Raw genomic sequence first — 15,066 nt, forward strand, 5'->3', positions numbered from 1 at the left:
CGGGGAGACACTGACTCCAACCATGTGGAGAACTTGGTGGGAATGTTGGGTGTCAGATCTTTTGACATTGCTTCTATTGACTTCAGGATTTCAGTGCTAGGATGAGAACTATGTAACTTCAGTGAGCTTCTCAAATCAGAGGTTTATTGCTGGGGATGAATTTCGGTTGGGAGAGTGCTCCTCTTTCAAGCACCAGGCTCTGGACTCATTTCCCAGCACTATTGAAATCTGCCATGGTGGTGTTTGCCTATAATCCAGCACTTTGGAGCTAGTAGCAGGAGGGTAATTTCAGGATCTCTCTGGCATACCTAGGTTATGTGTTCTAGCCTGGGTCACATGAAGCTCTCTTTTGGTATAATATAAAAGGTATATGCTGTTTCAAAACAGGAGTTATTCATGCCTTAACCACATTTCCTTTTCTCCAATTGCAGGACTGCAGTCATGTCACCATCCAAAACAGCCGGGTGACTGTCACAGATTTGCGATGAGTTAAATCCCATACACCTACATCAGTGGGAGTGTGTGTGTGTGTGTGTATTTTGTGTATATGTGAGTGAATGTAGGATGGTGTATGTGTATATGTATATGTGTTCTACCTATGTTGTGTATGTTACATCTGTTTCATGTATGTTACATCTTTGTCATGTGTGTACAACAGTGTATATGAATGGCACACTGTACTCATTCACAGAGCCCAGAGGAAGACACTGATGTGTGCTCTATTAATGAATTAGAATAGTCATTCATAATGACTAGAAATTGATTTTATTATATCGTTTGCTTGTTATTAGTTTTAGATGATATTTTCTGGCCAGGATCCAGTATAGGTGTAAGGGCCCAATGCACACACTTGCTGGCTTGCCTCACCTGCCTCAGGGAGCCTAGAGGACAGGTTGTAATGCCAACACTCACTAACCAACTGAAGGATGAAGGTCTCCATTGATCCCAGACATCAGTCTACATGTCTCACTTTGCTTGGAGGCTTCTTTGACAGACAAACGACTTTTTGAAGATATAAAGCACAGAACTTGAAACTAACTGATAGACATAATTTAAAGAGAAATTTCTGACTCAGATGAGTCTTATTGCTTTTTGAGTAGTGGCTGTATGCCATGATGAGGCTTAACAACAATGTACAATTTCACATAGAATTTGGAGTTCCTGATGCAGACTACATGGTGTCTCCCTGGGTGAGATGTTGCACTATAGTCTGGCACATGGAAACTGGGAAAAAATGCCAGAGTTTAAAAGAGAATATTCTATTAATGGGGATTCTCTGCTGGGCTACAAGAAGAATCTTTGGGCATCACATGTTAGGCCTAAACTCTTTATTCATTGATCTTTTGACTTTTGGTGATGAGTGATTTTGAAGCTCCAGGGCATCTCGTAAGGAATAAGGACCTCTGGAACAAAGTGGACCACCTCACAAGCCTAGAAAGGCAAGAGAAGATGAGTGCAGCTCTGTGGACTGTGTCATAGTTGTCTAATGTAAAACAGCACCAGGTAGCCCTCCTCCCCTCCTCATAGATGATCCAGTCTGACAACCATGTTGCCCTGAAGACCGTCTTCCTGAGTGACCACTCTGGCTAGGAAACACAGCACAATACAACTCTGAAGGATGTTTGGACAAGAGAGAGAAGTCTACTCACCTAAAAAGCTTGTTTTGAAGTATGTAAAGTTCCCTAGCTGTGATGAACTCACCACTGAGGCTAATGCTTACAGCAAACTGCAAACAAAAATGTTGTCCTGCACAAGGGATGCCTGGACAAATTCACTGCCAGTGACAGACTGGCTAAAGCAGCTCACCATGAACTGTGCTCGGGCGCACATTCTCTGCTCATGTTGGCCCTGTCTAGAAATTCCATAAATTTCACAGAAACTTGCATTTTCTTTATATAAGTGTATTTTGAAACAGATTTGTAGTTTCTTAAAATTGCTATTTAGTTCTATAATTAAAGTTGAGTTTTGTGTCAAGCTCTTGAGTCTTCCTTCTGATCAGGAGTCACATAATCATGTTAAGTGAGAGGTGTGATTGCCAGCTAATAGGATTAGTAGATACTGGCGGGCAACCTTGTCCTAGTTGATTATTTCTCCTTTATTTCCTTTTTCCTTTTTCTTTCTTATTTACTGTGACTGTATCTCAGTGTGAAGCAATCTCTAGTCTGAAATTCACCTTATAGTCCAGGCTGACCTGGAACTTACAAAAACTCACCTACTTCTGCTTCCCGAGGGTTGGGATTAAACATTTCATTGCTGTGGTTTTACATTTTATCATTTGACATTGTCCTGTATGTCTATAATCGATCTTGATCATACTTAGTCCTCCCCTCCCTCAGCCACACTCCTCCAACCCCATCTGAAACCCCTATTGTAAACGTGCCAGGTTTGGGGTCAAGGGTCTTGTTGTATGAAGCCTAGTTGCCTGCCCCATTTCCCATTTGAACAACCCACTGAGTTTAATCAGGGTCTCTTGCATGTGCACGTTTGTGAGGTTCTATTGAATCATGGCCAACTTCCCATTCTTTACACCCCCAAAGAAAAATGACTCCTCCTTCCCCCTAAAGAAGTATGAATCACTCCTCAGCTAGGGTTAGAGCACTAACCCCTACACCATGCATTCTGGAATACTGAAGCACTCCCCCTTGAGAAGCTTTAGTGGAGACAAACACAGCTGCTGGGTTTTCCTGAGTGCAAAGCCCTTGTCTTGTGTAGTAAAGAGGTTTTCACAGTACTCCTCTCCAGCTTCCACCTCTTAAATTGTTTCAGCGTCATTTTACACCATGCCTCTGAATGGTGATGGTGATGGTGATGGTGTGTGTGCATGTGTGCACGCACGCACATCATCTCATTTGGAATCAAACACTCAACACTTTTTCTCAACTATTTGACAAGTAAATGATTCAACGTATTAACCACTCCCCATGCCAAGAAGCTTCTCTGACCAATGGGAAAGCAGTACTAATCTTTCGACATATACATACGTATTTGGGAGGCATTTTGACAACATGTCCATTTAGAAAAATGACAGTAGCATGTTTCTCCATGGGCCTCTTTATGCCACAGTGTGGTCTTAGCACTAGAAATATGGCACCCACATGAATTACATTCTGGGAAGAGGCCAAATACCCAACCAGAATGTGCTTGGTTACTGTCATAGTAATAGTGCCATGATTGTATCTGTGGCCACATCATCTGCAGCATGTCAGCAGTAAAGTATGTAGAATGCATAGTTAATCAGAACACTGATGCCTACTTTCTCCCAGCACTATGTATAACACCACCCTGCACCAAAAAAGCTAGGTAGCACAGAGGAAGTTTGCTCGTCAGTTTCAGCTGATTTCTCTATGTGCTAAGACCAAAAGGTGGTGTCTTCAACAGCAGGGTCTTACCATCTACTATTGGTGTGCAACCAAGAGAATTAGTACTAGCCTGTATTGTTTTAGAAGCCTGGGGCCTCCCTGACTAAAGATGCACAGGAAGTATCTCACAGCGGGGACTTGAATTTTTCTGTGATAACCCACGAATGTGGAAGCAGCATGAGAACACCATACAGGTGTTCTCTAATGTGAGTCTTCCTGTTTGCTGTCTTTTTAAGGCTTGGGATCTTCCTCTTGGGCATTGAAACCTTTCCAGAGTCCCAGATTACATCCAACTTAATGGTTCAGTTACCTAGACACCCACCCTGCTGCATTTGCTTGTTGACTCCTCCAGGACCAGACCTAGGATGGTCTGTGAATCTGCAGCCAATACTGAACATTTCTTTATGAAGTCCAGAAATTAGTGAAACATGACAGGAGTGAATACCTTGTGTAGAGAATAATTCCTGCTGGGATCCTCAAGTGCAGCCAGGGGTGGCAAGCATTGCCCTAGCCATTCCTGCATGTTGGAGACCGACTCTGGACAGCTGTGTCTTGAACCTTGTGTTACCTGCCACGATTTATCAAGCCTCGTGTAAATAAGAGGCTTTTAGTCTAACCTAGGAATGTAGGATTGAATAAACCTCTTTAAATCAGCTAGCTGCAGGGGCCTGGGACCAAAGCGACCTCCTGCTGACCCTCCTTAGGAATTTTCTTTGTCCTCTCCTCACTCCTGCTCCCCCTCCCTACCTGAAGCCCTGTTTATAAGCTCTAACACCCAGTCAATAAAGTGAGGCCTTGACGCAACTCAGACTGCTTTGTCTTTCTTCACGCGCTTGGTCTCCTTTCCCTCTCGCCCCCCATTGATTCACAGGTGGTCCCTCCTCGAGAACCTCGAATAACCTGGCCTGCTGGACGGGTCAAGTGGCGCCCGAACGTGGGGCTCGAGGCATGGCGGCTCACTACTGGACGGCGAAGAGAAAACGTGGTCTGGCCAGACTCACTAGGGTAGAGGTGCCCCAACAGCATCACTCGTGCGCCGTGGGCAGCCTTGAGGTAAGTGCCGTTCATCAATCAATGGGTAAAGCACTCTCTAAAGAGGCTCTCTTCATTAAGGAAATAAAGAAATCAGGGAGAGGGGAATAAGAGTCAAAAAGAAAGAAAGAAAAAAAAGATTTAATTAAGTTTTTCTATTTTGTGGAAGAAAAATGTCCCTGGCTGGTTATTAATGGCCCGGGCATCCACCCTTTGACGTGGAATAAAGTTGGAAAGGCTATCAATAACTTGCTTAAGGACGGAGAGTACGTCCCCGATGCATTCTTTAGTTTCTATGGAGTAATCAGAGATGTTTTAAAGGATTCAGAAAAGGATAGTAGGGTGTCACATCTTCTGGCACTTGCTGAGGATCTATTAAACGATGTGTCCATCCCAGAAGACGGTAAGAGTGAGGTTGTCACAAATCACATTGAACAAAAGACCAAAAGACCCACAGGGACCCTCAAGGGTCCAGAGGTTTATTGACATCTACCGGTAAGAGCGCTCTCTGTCTTGTCTCTGTCTCTGTCTTGTCTCGTTAAGTTTTGTGCCAGTCGACTGATTTATACTTTGCAGGCTCTCACTGGGACAGACGTGTCCGGACAGTGATCCTGGGAGGGAAAGAGAGACGTCTCATTCCCTGATTTGGGCAAGGGACCCCCTAGTCCCGAGCCATTTGGGGCCACCTCAGAGGTGACCATTTGATTTTAGGAGTCTCCTCCAGGGAGTGCTCAGGAGAGGAGCATTTTTGGGTACCTTTCCCCATGGTGGGAGGAAGTGCCACTTTGTATTTTGTTCCGGGAAATTGTTAGAGCCATTTTGTGGGGGATTTTTTTTGTTGTTGTATGTTTTATTGTGGTCATTGTTACTTTACACTCTGTTTCTCTTCCAAGAAATAAGGTACATGTCTGACTGACAGGGATGTGAAAGCCCCCTGATGTCTGTTTGATCTGGATTGTTTTTGGTGTGATTGAGCCTGGAGGGTCACTCTCCACAGAGCACATCAGGCTGTCATTGTTCTTGGAGCTTTGTTGGTTGTCTCGTTGGGGCAAAGTTTTTCTTTCGTGTGCCCTTGGTCTTGTGTGTAGTGTGTTAACTGTTCTCATTGTTGACTTGACTGTGACGGACGCTATGGGACAGTCCCCTTCTTCTCCACTAGACCTTTGCCTAGCCCACCAGAAGGATGTGCGAGCCACAATCGAGGGGCTTGCTTGCTGTGAGTGAGGCCATCATCATCTCAGTGCTGATGTGCTGGCACTTGGATTGTCTGTGTAAATGTCATCTGTTTCTACTACTCATCTCCCTTATTTTCCTGCGGGGAGGAGAGAGAGGCACAGCGAGGGCCACCTCCCTCCCTCCCTAGCTCTCTTGCTATCAGGACTGCAGGCAGCTGGCTGCTCTCACGAAGGTGGGGGTGCGTGCTCTGGGTACAGGTGGGCTAAGATTCTCATGTCCTGCTCTGGACAGGGCAATGGCTGCCTGCAACTGACAAAACTGTGTGAACACTGAACAGAGAATCTGACTTTAGTCAGAGGAGTTAACAAAAACTTTTTTTCAGGAACACTGGCAGCCAAGGAGATACTTTATGACCACTGCTCCCCCTCCCTTCCTTTACTGTGATAACTTCAAAGTCTCTTCTGCCAGCTAGGAATTTCTCTTGTTAACCCTTCTCTGTCCTGATTGTGAAACCTCAGTAAACCCCCCCCCCCAACTTCATCCCCTACAGACAAAGAAAAGCTAAAACCAGGATTCTTAAATGTAGATAAGAACTTAGACGCCTTTTTCCAGGTGGCTTTATCAACTACAGAAACTTAAGAAAACACAGAGTTAGGATATATGACCATCTGACAGAGACTAAGTGGTCATAAAACATCCCAAACTCCCCAAACTCCCCAAACCCGGGAGACAGCTCATAAAACTCCTAAACACGGTTGCTAAACAAATGAGAAATAAAGATAACATGAAAAACTACTGATATGAACCTAAAGAGGGATGTGGGCAGTGGGAGATAAATTATGTGGTCTGTGCTAGCCTCACAAAGAAGGCTCTTGCTCCTTCCAACCTCCCTGCTGTGTGTGTGAGAGGTTTGGAACAAGCCCCCCTGCCGAGGCTTGTAAACTTCATTTAAATAAACCTTGCTTTTGCATTCTGTACCTGAGGTCTCTGATGGCTTCTTTGGGGAGGAGACGGAGACCTGGGCATAACAATGATATTGCTTAAAAAAGAAATGTTAAATTACCAGTTCAAGATACTGGGGAAATTATGCTTTGTTTCCACAGGAAAAATAAAAATTTACATGTGTTTTGGTCATTTGAGTTCAATGTGTTACAAATACTTGCCATCATTTAAGAAAATTGGTTTCAAATTATTGTTGGTTAAGATAAAAGTTTAAATAAATGATTTTTTGACTTGAGAAAGCAGTTTAAGATGTAAAAATTTAAAGGCTTAAGCATGTCATGAGGGTTTAAAAGAATATAATAAAACTTTAAGGTCTAACTTTAAAGTTTAAGTAAACATGTTTCAGATTTCTTTCTCTTGCTATTCTGCTGTTACATGGAGACTCCAAAGGGTCATAGTTTTAAAAATGTCTGTCTATTCTACAAGTATGAATGAAAATGTGGCCACATGTATGTTTGGTTTTGAATATCTGAGTTTGCATGCATGTCCTTCTGTGTTAAGGAATACAAGTTAATACTAGTCATCTGGCTATCCAGATACTAGTTTAAAGCATAAACGGTTCTATTTAAAATAAAAAACAAACTGAGAGGTATATTTGACTAATATATCTATAGGGAAACAAATTAGCCTGGTCATTATTACCAAACTTAGAGATATTTTCAAGATTATTTGTTTGGCTCAGATACATTTAATAGATAATGGTCCTCAAACCTGTCAATGATCTGATGAACATGACATTTAAATTATTTGATTAAAAACTTACTATCGGAAACAGAGACTCCCAGCTCCCCAGATCCTAGCAATGACTCCCAAGGTCTCCAAAGAAGATATGGAATGACAAGAAGATGCCACCTGAATTGCAAACAACACTGACCACAGGGCAAGATGCCTCAATGCAACACCTGCCTCCAGGACCCAGCCCAGACTGTGGACAAGTAGTAGGACACTGTCAGTCTTCCGTGTCCCTATTCCACAGAAAAGGTACTCTGCCTTATGGGCTTGATGGTGGTAGAAGATTGATGTTGTTCTGACTGGTACCTCCAACGCTATAGAGACCTGGGTAGGGATTGATCACTGTAATTTATAGGATTGGATGCTTCTTGGTCTGCACTCAGATATAGTTTATCCTTCTCAGATCTTTGATGGCTAGGCTAGCTCTAACTTTGTCAGCATGGCAGCATCAGACAACCAGATCCTTCTGCAAGGCCATAGCTAGCCTGTTAGCTCACTTTAAAAAAAAATGTTCTAAGATGTAAAAATTTAAATAAATCATAAAGGTTTGGATATGAGTCTAAAATAAGATATGATTCAGATTACTCTCCTGTTCTATGGTTCAGAGCTTAACATTTAGGAGTCCTGATGAGCTGATAGAGCAATGACCACTTACTGTTCAGTCACAAACTCAACATTTTCGATTTGTTTTAGATGTCATCTAGATATGTCTAAATGTAAACCTAAAAGTGCTTCTCACCAGGCCAAAAATCTCTGTCCAACTTACACCTGGCTTTCTGGACAGAAGTAAAATGCCCAAATCTGTAGTTCTTGTTGGGACTCAAAGGTATAAGTCTACTTCTGCTGTTTTACAGATACCCATTATCTGCTTTGTCTACAATATGGATTTCAGTACAGATTGGTAATACTAATGTATCTAAAACTTTTATGTCATTCTGCAAAAAGGCCTCAAAGGATCAAAAGAGTCATAAAAACATAGATCCACTCCACAGAGGTCGAAAGAACCCCAGATAAGTATTCCTAAAGATGTTATTTTTCCTCTCTCCTGGTCTTGGGATTAGTGCTTTCCCCATCACTAAGGGTATGGACCTAAGGTTTCAAATAAGTTCATAAATTTTAACCTCTCTTCCTAGTTTAAATCTGTCTCAACAGATTTCTACTTGGCTGGCAGACACCTCCAAGTTTCAGTTGCTGACTCCACCACTCCAGACGACTGTGGACTCCTCCAGACGTGCTATAGGCTAACGTGGACCAGCCCAGCTAACATGATTCTTCTCTGTCCCTATGGGGTCAGGCAGCTACATGCTACTGACAAATGCCCCCTGCCCAGTATTTGACCAGTTTTTCAGCCTTTTGGGGGAGGGGCCCTGATAACGACGTCCCAATGCCAGCTTGAAGCAGTTCCAGAAAGAAAATACATCGTCCCATTTTCCTTGTTCAAAAAAGGCTGAAATGCTGGGTCAAAAGAAAACTCCCTGGCATAGAGACCAGATGGCTATTTGTACATGAACTATGCATGGCCATTACAGGCCATGAGTTACTAAAATAGGCCATAAGGTACCAAATGTAATGCCATAATTTTAAGATTAAAATTTGCCAAAAAGAAAATGGGGGAGTGAAAGACCCTAGCCCTTCAGGCTTACACCCCCAAGCCTCAGGAAAAGAAAAAACTTCAAGCACCAGAAAATGAGAAACTAAAAATCTAGTTCCAAGAGCAACCTGACTTAGCCATTGTTCAATCTCCCCTGCAACCATATAACAATGTAAAGAGATTTCTGTTAAGAGATGTGCTCAACTGTGACTGGGATAGTTGCAGGTGTTCCAGGAAGGACCACCATGACCTGTGTGTAAACTCCACTCCCGCCTTGATACCCCCCTCCCCTTTGAGGTTTCAGGAAAAATGTACCTGTTGACGCAAATTACCTGTCTGTGATCACTCTGTACCCAGACCATGATCTTGTGAAACGAAATTGTATGGGAATTGTAATCGTGTGGGTTTTTCCCTTATTAGCCGTTATGGGGCTGCAGTAAGATGCGGCTCTTGCTCTTAGGAGCAGGGTTTGCCCTTCTATATAAAAGCTTTAAAGAATCCCCTTGGCTTTCTACCCTGATCCCCACCCTCCTGGCCCCCCTGATTATTTTCCTTCTCCTTCTCATTACCTTTGGTCCCTGGGCCTTTCAGCGGTTGACTCGGTTTATCAAAAATCAGATTGATTTGGCCTTACCACGACACGTCTAGATTCATTATCACAGAGTAGATGCCAAGGAGGCTGGCCAGGAGCCCCATCAAGGACTCAGATTCAGTGTCCTAAAGCCCTAACGTCCCCACGGTCTTGCTAGAGAGTACTCAATGACGGGAATAGTACAGGGCCCACGCAGGAGACAACAGTGTACAGAGGTCGTTGAGACCGGTTCAACGTGGCACCTGCCATGCGTGGGAGTCCCCCTGTATAGCCTAAGACAGAGGCTCTCTCGGACCTCCGCAACCCCGATCACATGGACTTGGTCCATTTTTGAGAAAAGAGGAGGATATGTTGGAGACCGACTCTGGACAGCTGTGTCTTGAACCTTGTGTTACCTGCCACGATTTATCAAGCCTCGTGTAAATAAGAGGCTTTTAGTCTAACCTAGGAATGTAGGATTGAATAAACCTCTTTAAATCAGCTAGCTGCAGGGGCCTGGGACCAAAGCGACCTCCTGCTGACCCTCCTTAGGAATTTTCTTTGTCCTCTCCTCACTCCTGCTCCCCCTCCCTACCTGAAGCCCTGTTTATAAGCTCTAACACCCAGTCAATAAAGTGAGGCCTTGACGCAACTCAGACTGCTTTGTCTTTCTTCACGCGCTTGGTCTCCTTTCCCTCTCGCCCCCCATTGATTCACAGGTGGTCCCTCCTCGAGAACCTCGAATAACCTGGCCTGCTGGACGGGTCACCTGCATGAGAATAGTGAGTCCTCACCCATTTCCACAAGTCAACACTCAACAAGTGGATCTTACATGGAAGCCATACTGATGACCATTCCATCACTACAGTGCATGGCTTTTTTTAAAACCACTGGTTCCATGGATATCTGTGGCTAGATGAGTGCAGGAAATTGATCTGTAGGTGTCCTCTTTGTATATGCTTAGATTCCATCCCACCCCTGCTCCAGAAACCCTTTCTTTAAACTTCTCCATTTCTGTTCTTCCCTATTGTACACCCCCTCCCCCGCTGCTTCTCTGCTTGCTGGTCTGGCCTAAGTGAAGACAGGGGTTATATCTTTTCCCATCAGAGCTGGCCCTGAAGACACAGACACCCCCCCAACACCCCACCTTACCCCCCCACAGCCAACATGCTGCAGGCCAGTGCATAGTTTTATAGTTTTAAGAGAGGTTGCTCTATTTGTACAGGACTGGCCTGAGTGTCCCAGACCATCCCTTGTACATTCTCCTAGATAAACAGACCAGGAGGAAAGAAAGCATTCTGATTTCCAGTGTTTCCTAGAGCATCACTCACTTTAATGAGTGTACACAGGGTTTGATAAGGCTCAGCACTGAAGAGAATTGAGCTCAATCATGAGGTTCAGAGTTTGCATCTCAAGCACCCACACGGTAGGTCACAATACTCTGTACCCTAGTTCTAGGGTATCTAACTCCCTCTGGTGACCTCAGCTGTCACCAGAAATGCACATACCTAAATGAAGGACAAACACTCACACTCATAAAATAAAACAAGGAAACTAGAAACCTGTAAGCACAGGACTCTTGAAACTTGTACTGGTGCTTATGGGTCTTGCTAGTTGTGCTCAGTCTTGAGGAAGGTCCATCATTCTGCATTTCCCAGCATGGGGGGACTGGCAGAGCAAGTCCAGGATGACAAACTGTAGAGTTGCAGTTCTAGTTGAAGCTTAAGACAATTGTGGACCACAAGGCAGCAAGAGAGTGGGGAACATGGAATTTTTTAATCAAGTGCATATGGACTTTTTCCTCAGCCATCAGCTCTCCCCGATTTTCACCAGACAAACCACAGTGACACTTTTTTTGTATGCATTGCATGAGGCTTCCAGGTAGACCCTGTGGTGGCAAACAGAGGGTCTGATGAAGAAAATGGGAGACAGGAAGTCACTGCCATTCTTGCTATAGTTTATTGTCCTGAAGCACAGCCCTCTCAGGCCTAGCACTTATTAGGCTGAAGATGAATTGTGTTTATAAACACATGACCTTGGCTTAGGTCATTCTTAAATGAAGAATTTAAGCAGTATTTGAAGGCTCTAAGCTCATCATGGGATGAGGGAATTCAGCGATGAGGGAGGAACAAATGTCCAGGTTTTCCTGAAGTTTTAGGACTGAACAGTGGCTAATGTCTTCTCCTTTGTTTTCACTGAGGTCCAAGGCAATTTAGGTAATTCATTCAGAAGACAAAAAGAAAAAGCTTGCTGGGTTTGCTGGTTCACACCTGAGTTCCCTGTACTGGAGAAGAGAGGCAGTAATGTACCATGACTTTTAGCCTGTTTGGAATCCATAGTGGGAACTTATCTCAAATAACGTCATTCGAGAGAGGAGGGGGGCACCTCCTGATGCTGTTGCTTGTCCATCAAAAAGTGCAAAGAACTACTCAGGTGCTGTCCTTAATACAGGTGACCATGGGGCTGTTTCTCCTCCCTGCTGCTGCTGCTGCTGCTGTTTTCTTGTTAGCATGGTAAGTGACATTAGTAGTCTCTGAGAGGTGGAGGGTACTGATATTTCTAAATAGACACTTAGTCAACCTTATTTTTGAGGTAGAATCTCTATATAAGGCAGTCTAGCCACAGATATTTGGTGATTCTCCTGCCTCAGCTTCCCTCAGCTTTGAATGACAGTGATATTGACGATCTGTTTAGGTCAGAGCTAGAGATTTAGGTTGCTGACATTCTGGAGTAGCAAGGAGCCACAAACATCACTGTGGCTACCAAAAGCCAAAAGACACTGGCTAAGTCGGGGAAGGTACAGGTGACTATGAACAACTCATTGCAGCTTGCAAGCCAGGGTCAGTGCTCTTATCTCTCTGGCCACTTCTCCTTTAATGGTTGACAGAGCCTTAGAGGGAACAGTGGTATGAAGTTCTCCACAGACTTACTGGACTCACCTGAGGAGACAGAGGTCCTCAGGTAGCTGGGAGAAGTAACATGCCTATCATTAATTCTTGAGTGCCTGGCTGGCCCCCATCTACCCTGAGGTATCTTCATGCATCTGCCTCAATCTGTGATATTGATTGCTAAGCAGCAGTAGCAGGCTGTAACACTGGCCAGGGGTTGTGCTGTTGGCATTCCAGGGTCCCCAAGCCTTCTCATCTAGAGATTTCTGAGAGTGAGAACATGACTGAATAAGTGTTGGGGTCCCACACATTGTGATGGGAGCCCAAAACAAGGAAGAAGCCATAGATCCTACAGTTTTCATGAAGTGACAACTGGGCCTATTTTTTCCTGGGGACAAGGGGCAGTTTCTCAGGCACAAGAGAACACAGTGGAGGAATAGCTCATACCCATTACAAAAAAGCCTGTTTAAATGTGTGTATATCTACATGTATGTTCATCCCCAGGGGCGACTTTTACATTTGTGTGTGACACGTGAATGTGTATCTTTATGAGTGTAAGGATATACTTGAAGTTGTGAGCATTATTCATGTGTGCTAGGGCATGTGTGTTCATATTCATGTGTGCTTTTGTGTATGGATATCTATGGGCGTGTGTGTGTGTGTGTGTGTGTGTGTGTGTGTGTGTGTGTGTGTGTTTGAACATATTTCTTTATAGGTGCCTCTTTTCAGGTCAGAGGACGTGTTTGGAGTTGGTTCTCTTCATCCATCTTTACATGGACTCATTTCCTCAGGCTGGGAAAGCAAGTGCCTCTATACTTAACAAATGCCCTGGACTTGAACACCAATGTAGGGATGGGGAGGATTAGCCGATTAAAGAAAATTGTAAAATATTCCATCCTCTGATCAGTCTTCTCATCAATCCTCGATACTCTAATTCAGTGCTACATTTTTTTTTTTTTTACCAATTCTTGTATTCATTCCCAGAACCATCAGTCTGTGCCCCTGTACCCTCACCACACCCAATAGATTGACACTCCTATGGAGTCTTCCCAAGAGCCAGTTATCAATGGCTCTACTGCTGCCCTGGGAATCTCTAACCATAGGACAAAAGGGACTAGTGCCAGAGAGAGGAGAGCAGAGTGCAGGCTGCACTCGGGAGGTAGGAAGGCCCTGAGCCCTGCCTCCTGCTTCCTTGTGAACCAGGAAGTCAGAGAATGATCTGGAGTCAATTCTCTCCTACTACCAAGTAGGGTCCAGGGAGGGAATTAGGACTCATCTTCCCAGACTCAGGGGTATAAGGCCCTTGTTTGATTGCAGACTTCCACATGCCAGCTCCACCCTTTCCTGCCCTCACTCAGCCTTGTAGACCATGGTACAACACCTCTTCACCATGGCCTTTCAAGGGTCTCTTCTTCATCTGCTTTGTCCCTGAAGGTCCACCCTGGCCATCTTCCTGTAGCTTAAGGAGATGTGACAGGTATAAAATCTCTTGACCATAACCTGAACTTGCCACTCCTCCCTCTACCTTGTTCCATTGTTCAGAGTGGTGGTGTGTACATATAGTTCCATGCAGATGGCATCCTCCACTGCCAACATATTGCTAGGAGATCTGTTAGAAGAGTGGTATTTGTGCAAAGCACATGAGTTCCCTGTTTTCTATATGCCATTGAGTCTTATGAAATTACAATTCTTACTGTGAAGCAATATTGCCAGAGAGTTAGCAATCAGTGACTTAGTTTATTTTTCATTATTCAGCAATTGACCTGCTTCACAGTTTTGGAATTTAACTTTACACCCTGTATGCACCTATCCCTGTCTATAATTCAATGGTTTCCAGGCACACCTTGATTTCTGCCTTAAGATACAGGCTTTAAGAAGTCCGTGTGTTAAATTTATAATTCATGAGACAGTGTTTCATAAAAGTAAGATAGTGACATGAATAGAAAATCACACAACAGCATCAAACACTGTTTTTCCAGGTATTCTCTGAACAAAATACATGTTATGGTGTCAGGTTTGGGGGCATTAGGTAAAGTCACCACCTGGATGCACAGTTCAGAGATGAGGCCAATTTGATCTAATGCATTCTCAACACCAGGATAAAGGGATACAGTTCCATCTCATACATCTTTCTGATTGCTTACTTTGGTGTAGTGTGATTCTAAAATTGATCTTTCCATCTGAGAATGTCTTCATAATTATTTTCTGTTATGAAATTCTTCTTACTCTTTAGGGCTAAGGTGATATCCAGGGAAAACACTCTGATATCTTTCACAAATACCTGCTTTTCTTCAGTACTCCGCTGTTCTGAGTCTCCATCTCTACCACACACTTAAGGTGCCCACCTGTGCAGTGCTCAGTTTGGGTACATCTGCCTAAATCCTTGAGGTGACCCACCCTGTGCTATCAGGTCCTCTGTAGACAGACATCAGGAGATGAAGTATTTTAAAGACTCCTCACATGTCTGCCTTCTGTTTGTTCTCTCATTTCCCATTTCTTTTTGACATACTATTACTGAGAGCACTTGAAATTCTTTTGAAGAAAAGTCTACTGCAATGGAAGGTGAAAGCATTTACACAACTGTATCAAGTATGTAATAAGCATCATTATTTTGGAGTCATTTTTATATAGAAGATAAAAGCAAGTAGGAAGAGATATCAGTGATTTTCACTGTCAGTCATTCCCGTTGCTAGAGAGGGTATCCTCCTTGTTAAA

At 43.8% G+C, this 15,066-nt stretch overlaps 1 protein-coding gene and 1 long non-coding RNA gene across 8 annotated transcripts in view; one reads left to right on the plus strand and one right to left on the minus strand.

Annotated features, from left to right (window-relative positions):
• LOC107400193 (STAM-binding protein-like) overlaps positions 1–1,974 on the plus strand; it is a 23,915-nt gene extending 21,941 nt beyond the window's left edge. For all 3 annotated transcript variants that reach the window (XM_076543784.1, XM_076543789.1, XM_076543795.1), the window contains one exon: positions 432–1,974. In XM_076543784.1, the coding sequence (XP_076399899.1) occupies positions 432–488 (57 nt within the window). In that variant the 3' untranslated portion in view covers positions 489–1,974. The remainder of the gene's footprint in view (positions 1–431) is intronic.
• The window catches only part of LOC143267054 (uncharacterized), a 53,592-nt gene that overhangs the window by 23,674 nt on the left and 14,852 nt on the right, over positions 1–15,066 (minus strand). For 2 of the 5 annotated variants that reach the window (XR_013041986.1, XR_013041994.1), the window contains exon 5: positions 1,314–11,747. The exons of 1 other annotated variant lie outside the window; for it this stretch is intronic. This is a non-coding gene — a long non-coding RNA (uncharacterized LOC143267054). Of the gene's footprint in view, positions 1–1,313; positions 11,748–13,668; positions 13,811–15,066 lie in introns of those variants that run through there. 2 more of the 5 variants (XR_013041987.1, XR_013041988.1) reach the window with 2 other exon arrangements.

The sequence above is a fragment of the Peromyscus maniculatus genome, chromosome 1 (genome assembly GCF_049852395.1).
Source record: "Peromyscus maniculatus bairdii isolate BWxNUB_F1_BW_parent chromosome 1, HU_Pman_BW_mat_3.1, whole genome shotgun sequence".
Classification (NCBI taxonomy): Eukaryota; Metazoa; Chordata; class Mammalia; order Rodentia; family Cricetidae; genus Peromyscus; species Peromyscus maniculatus.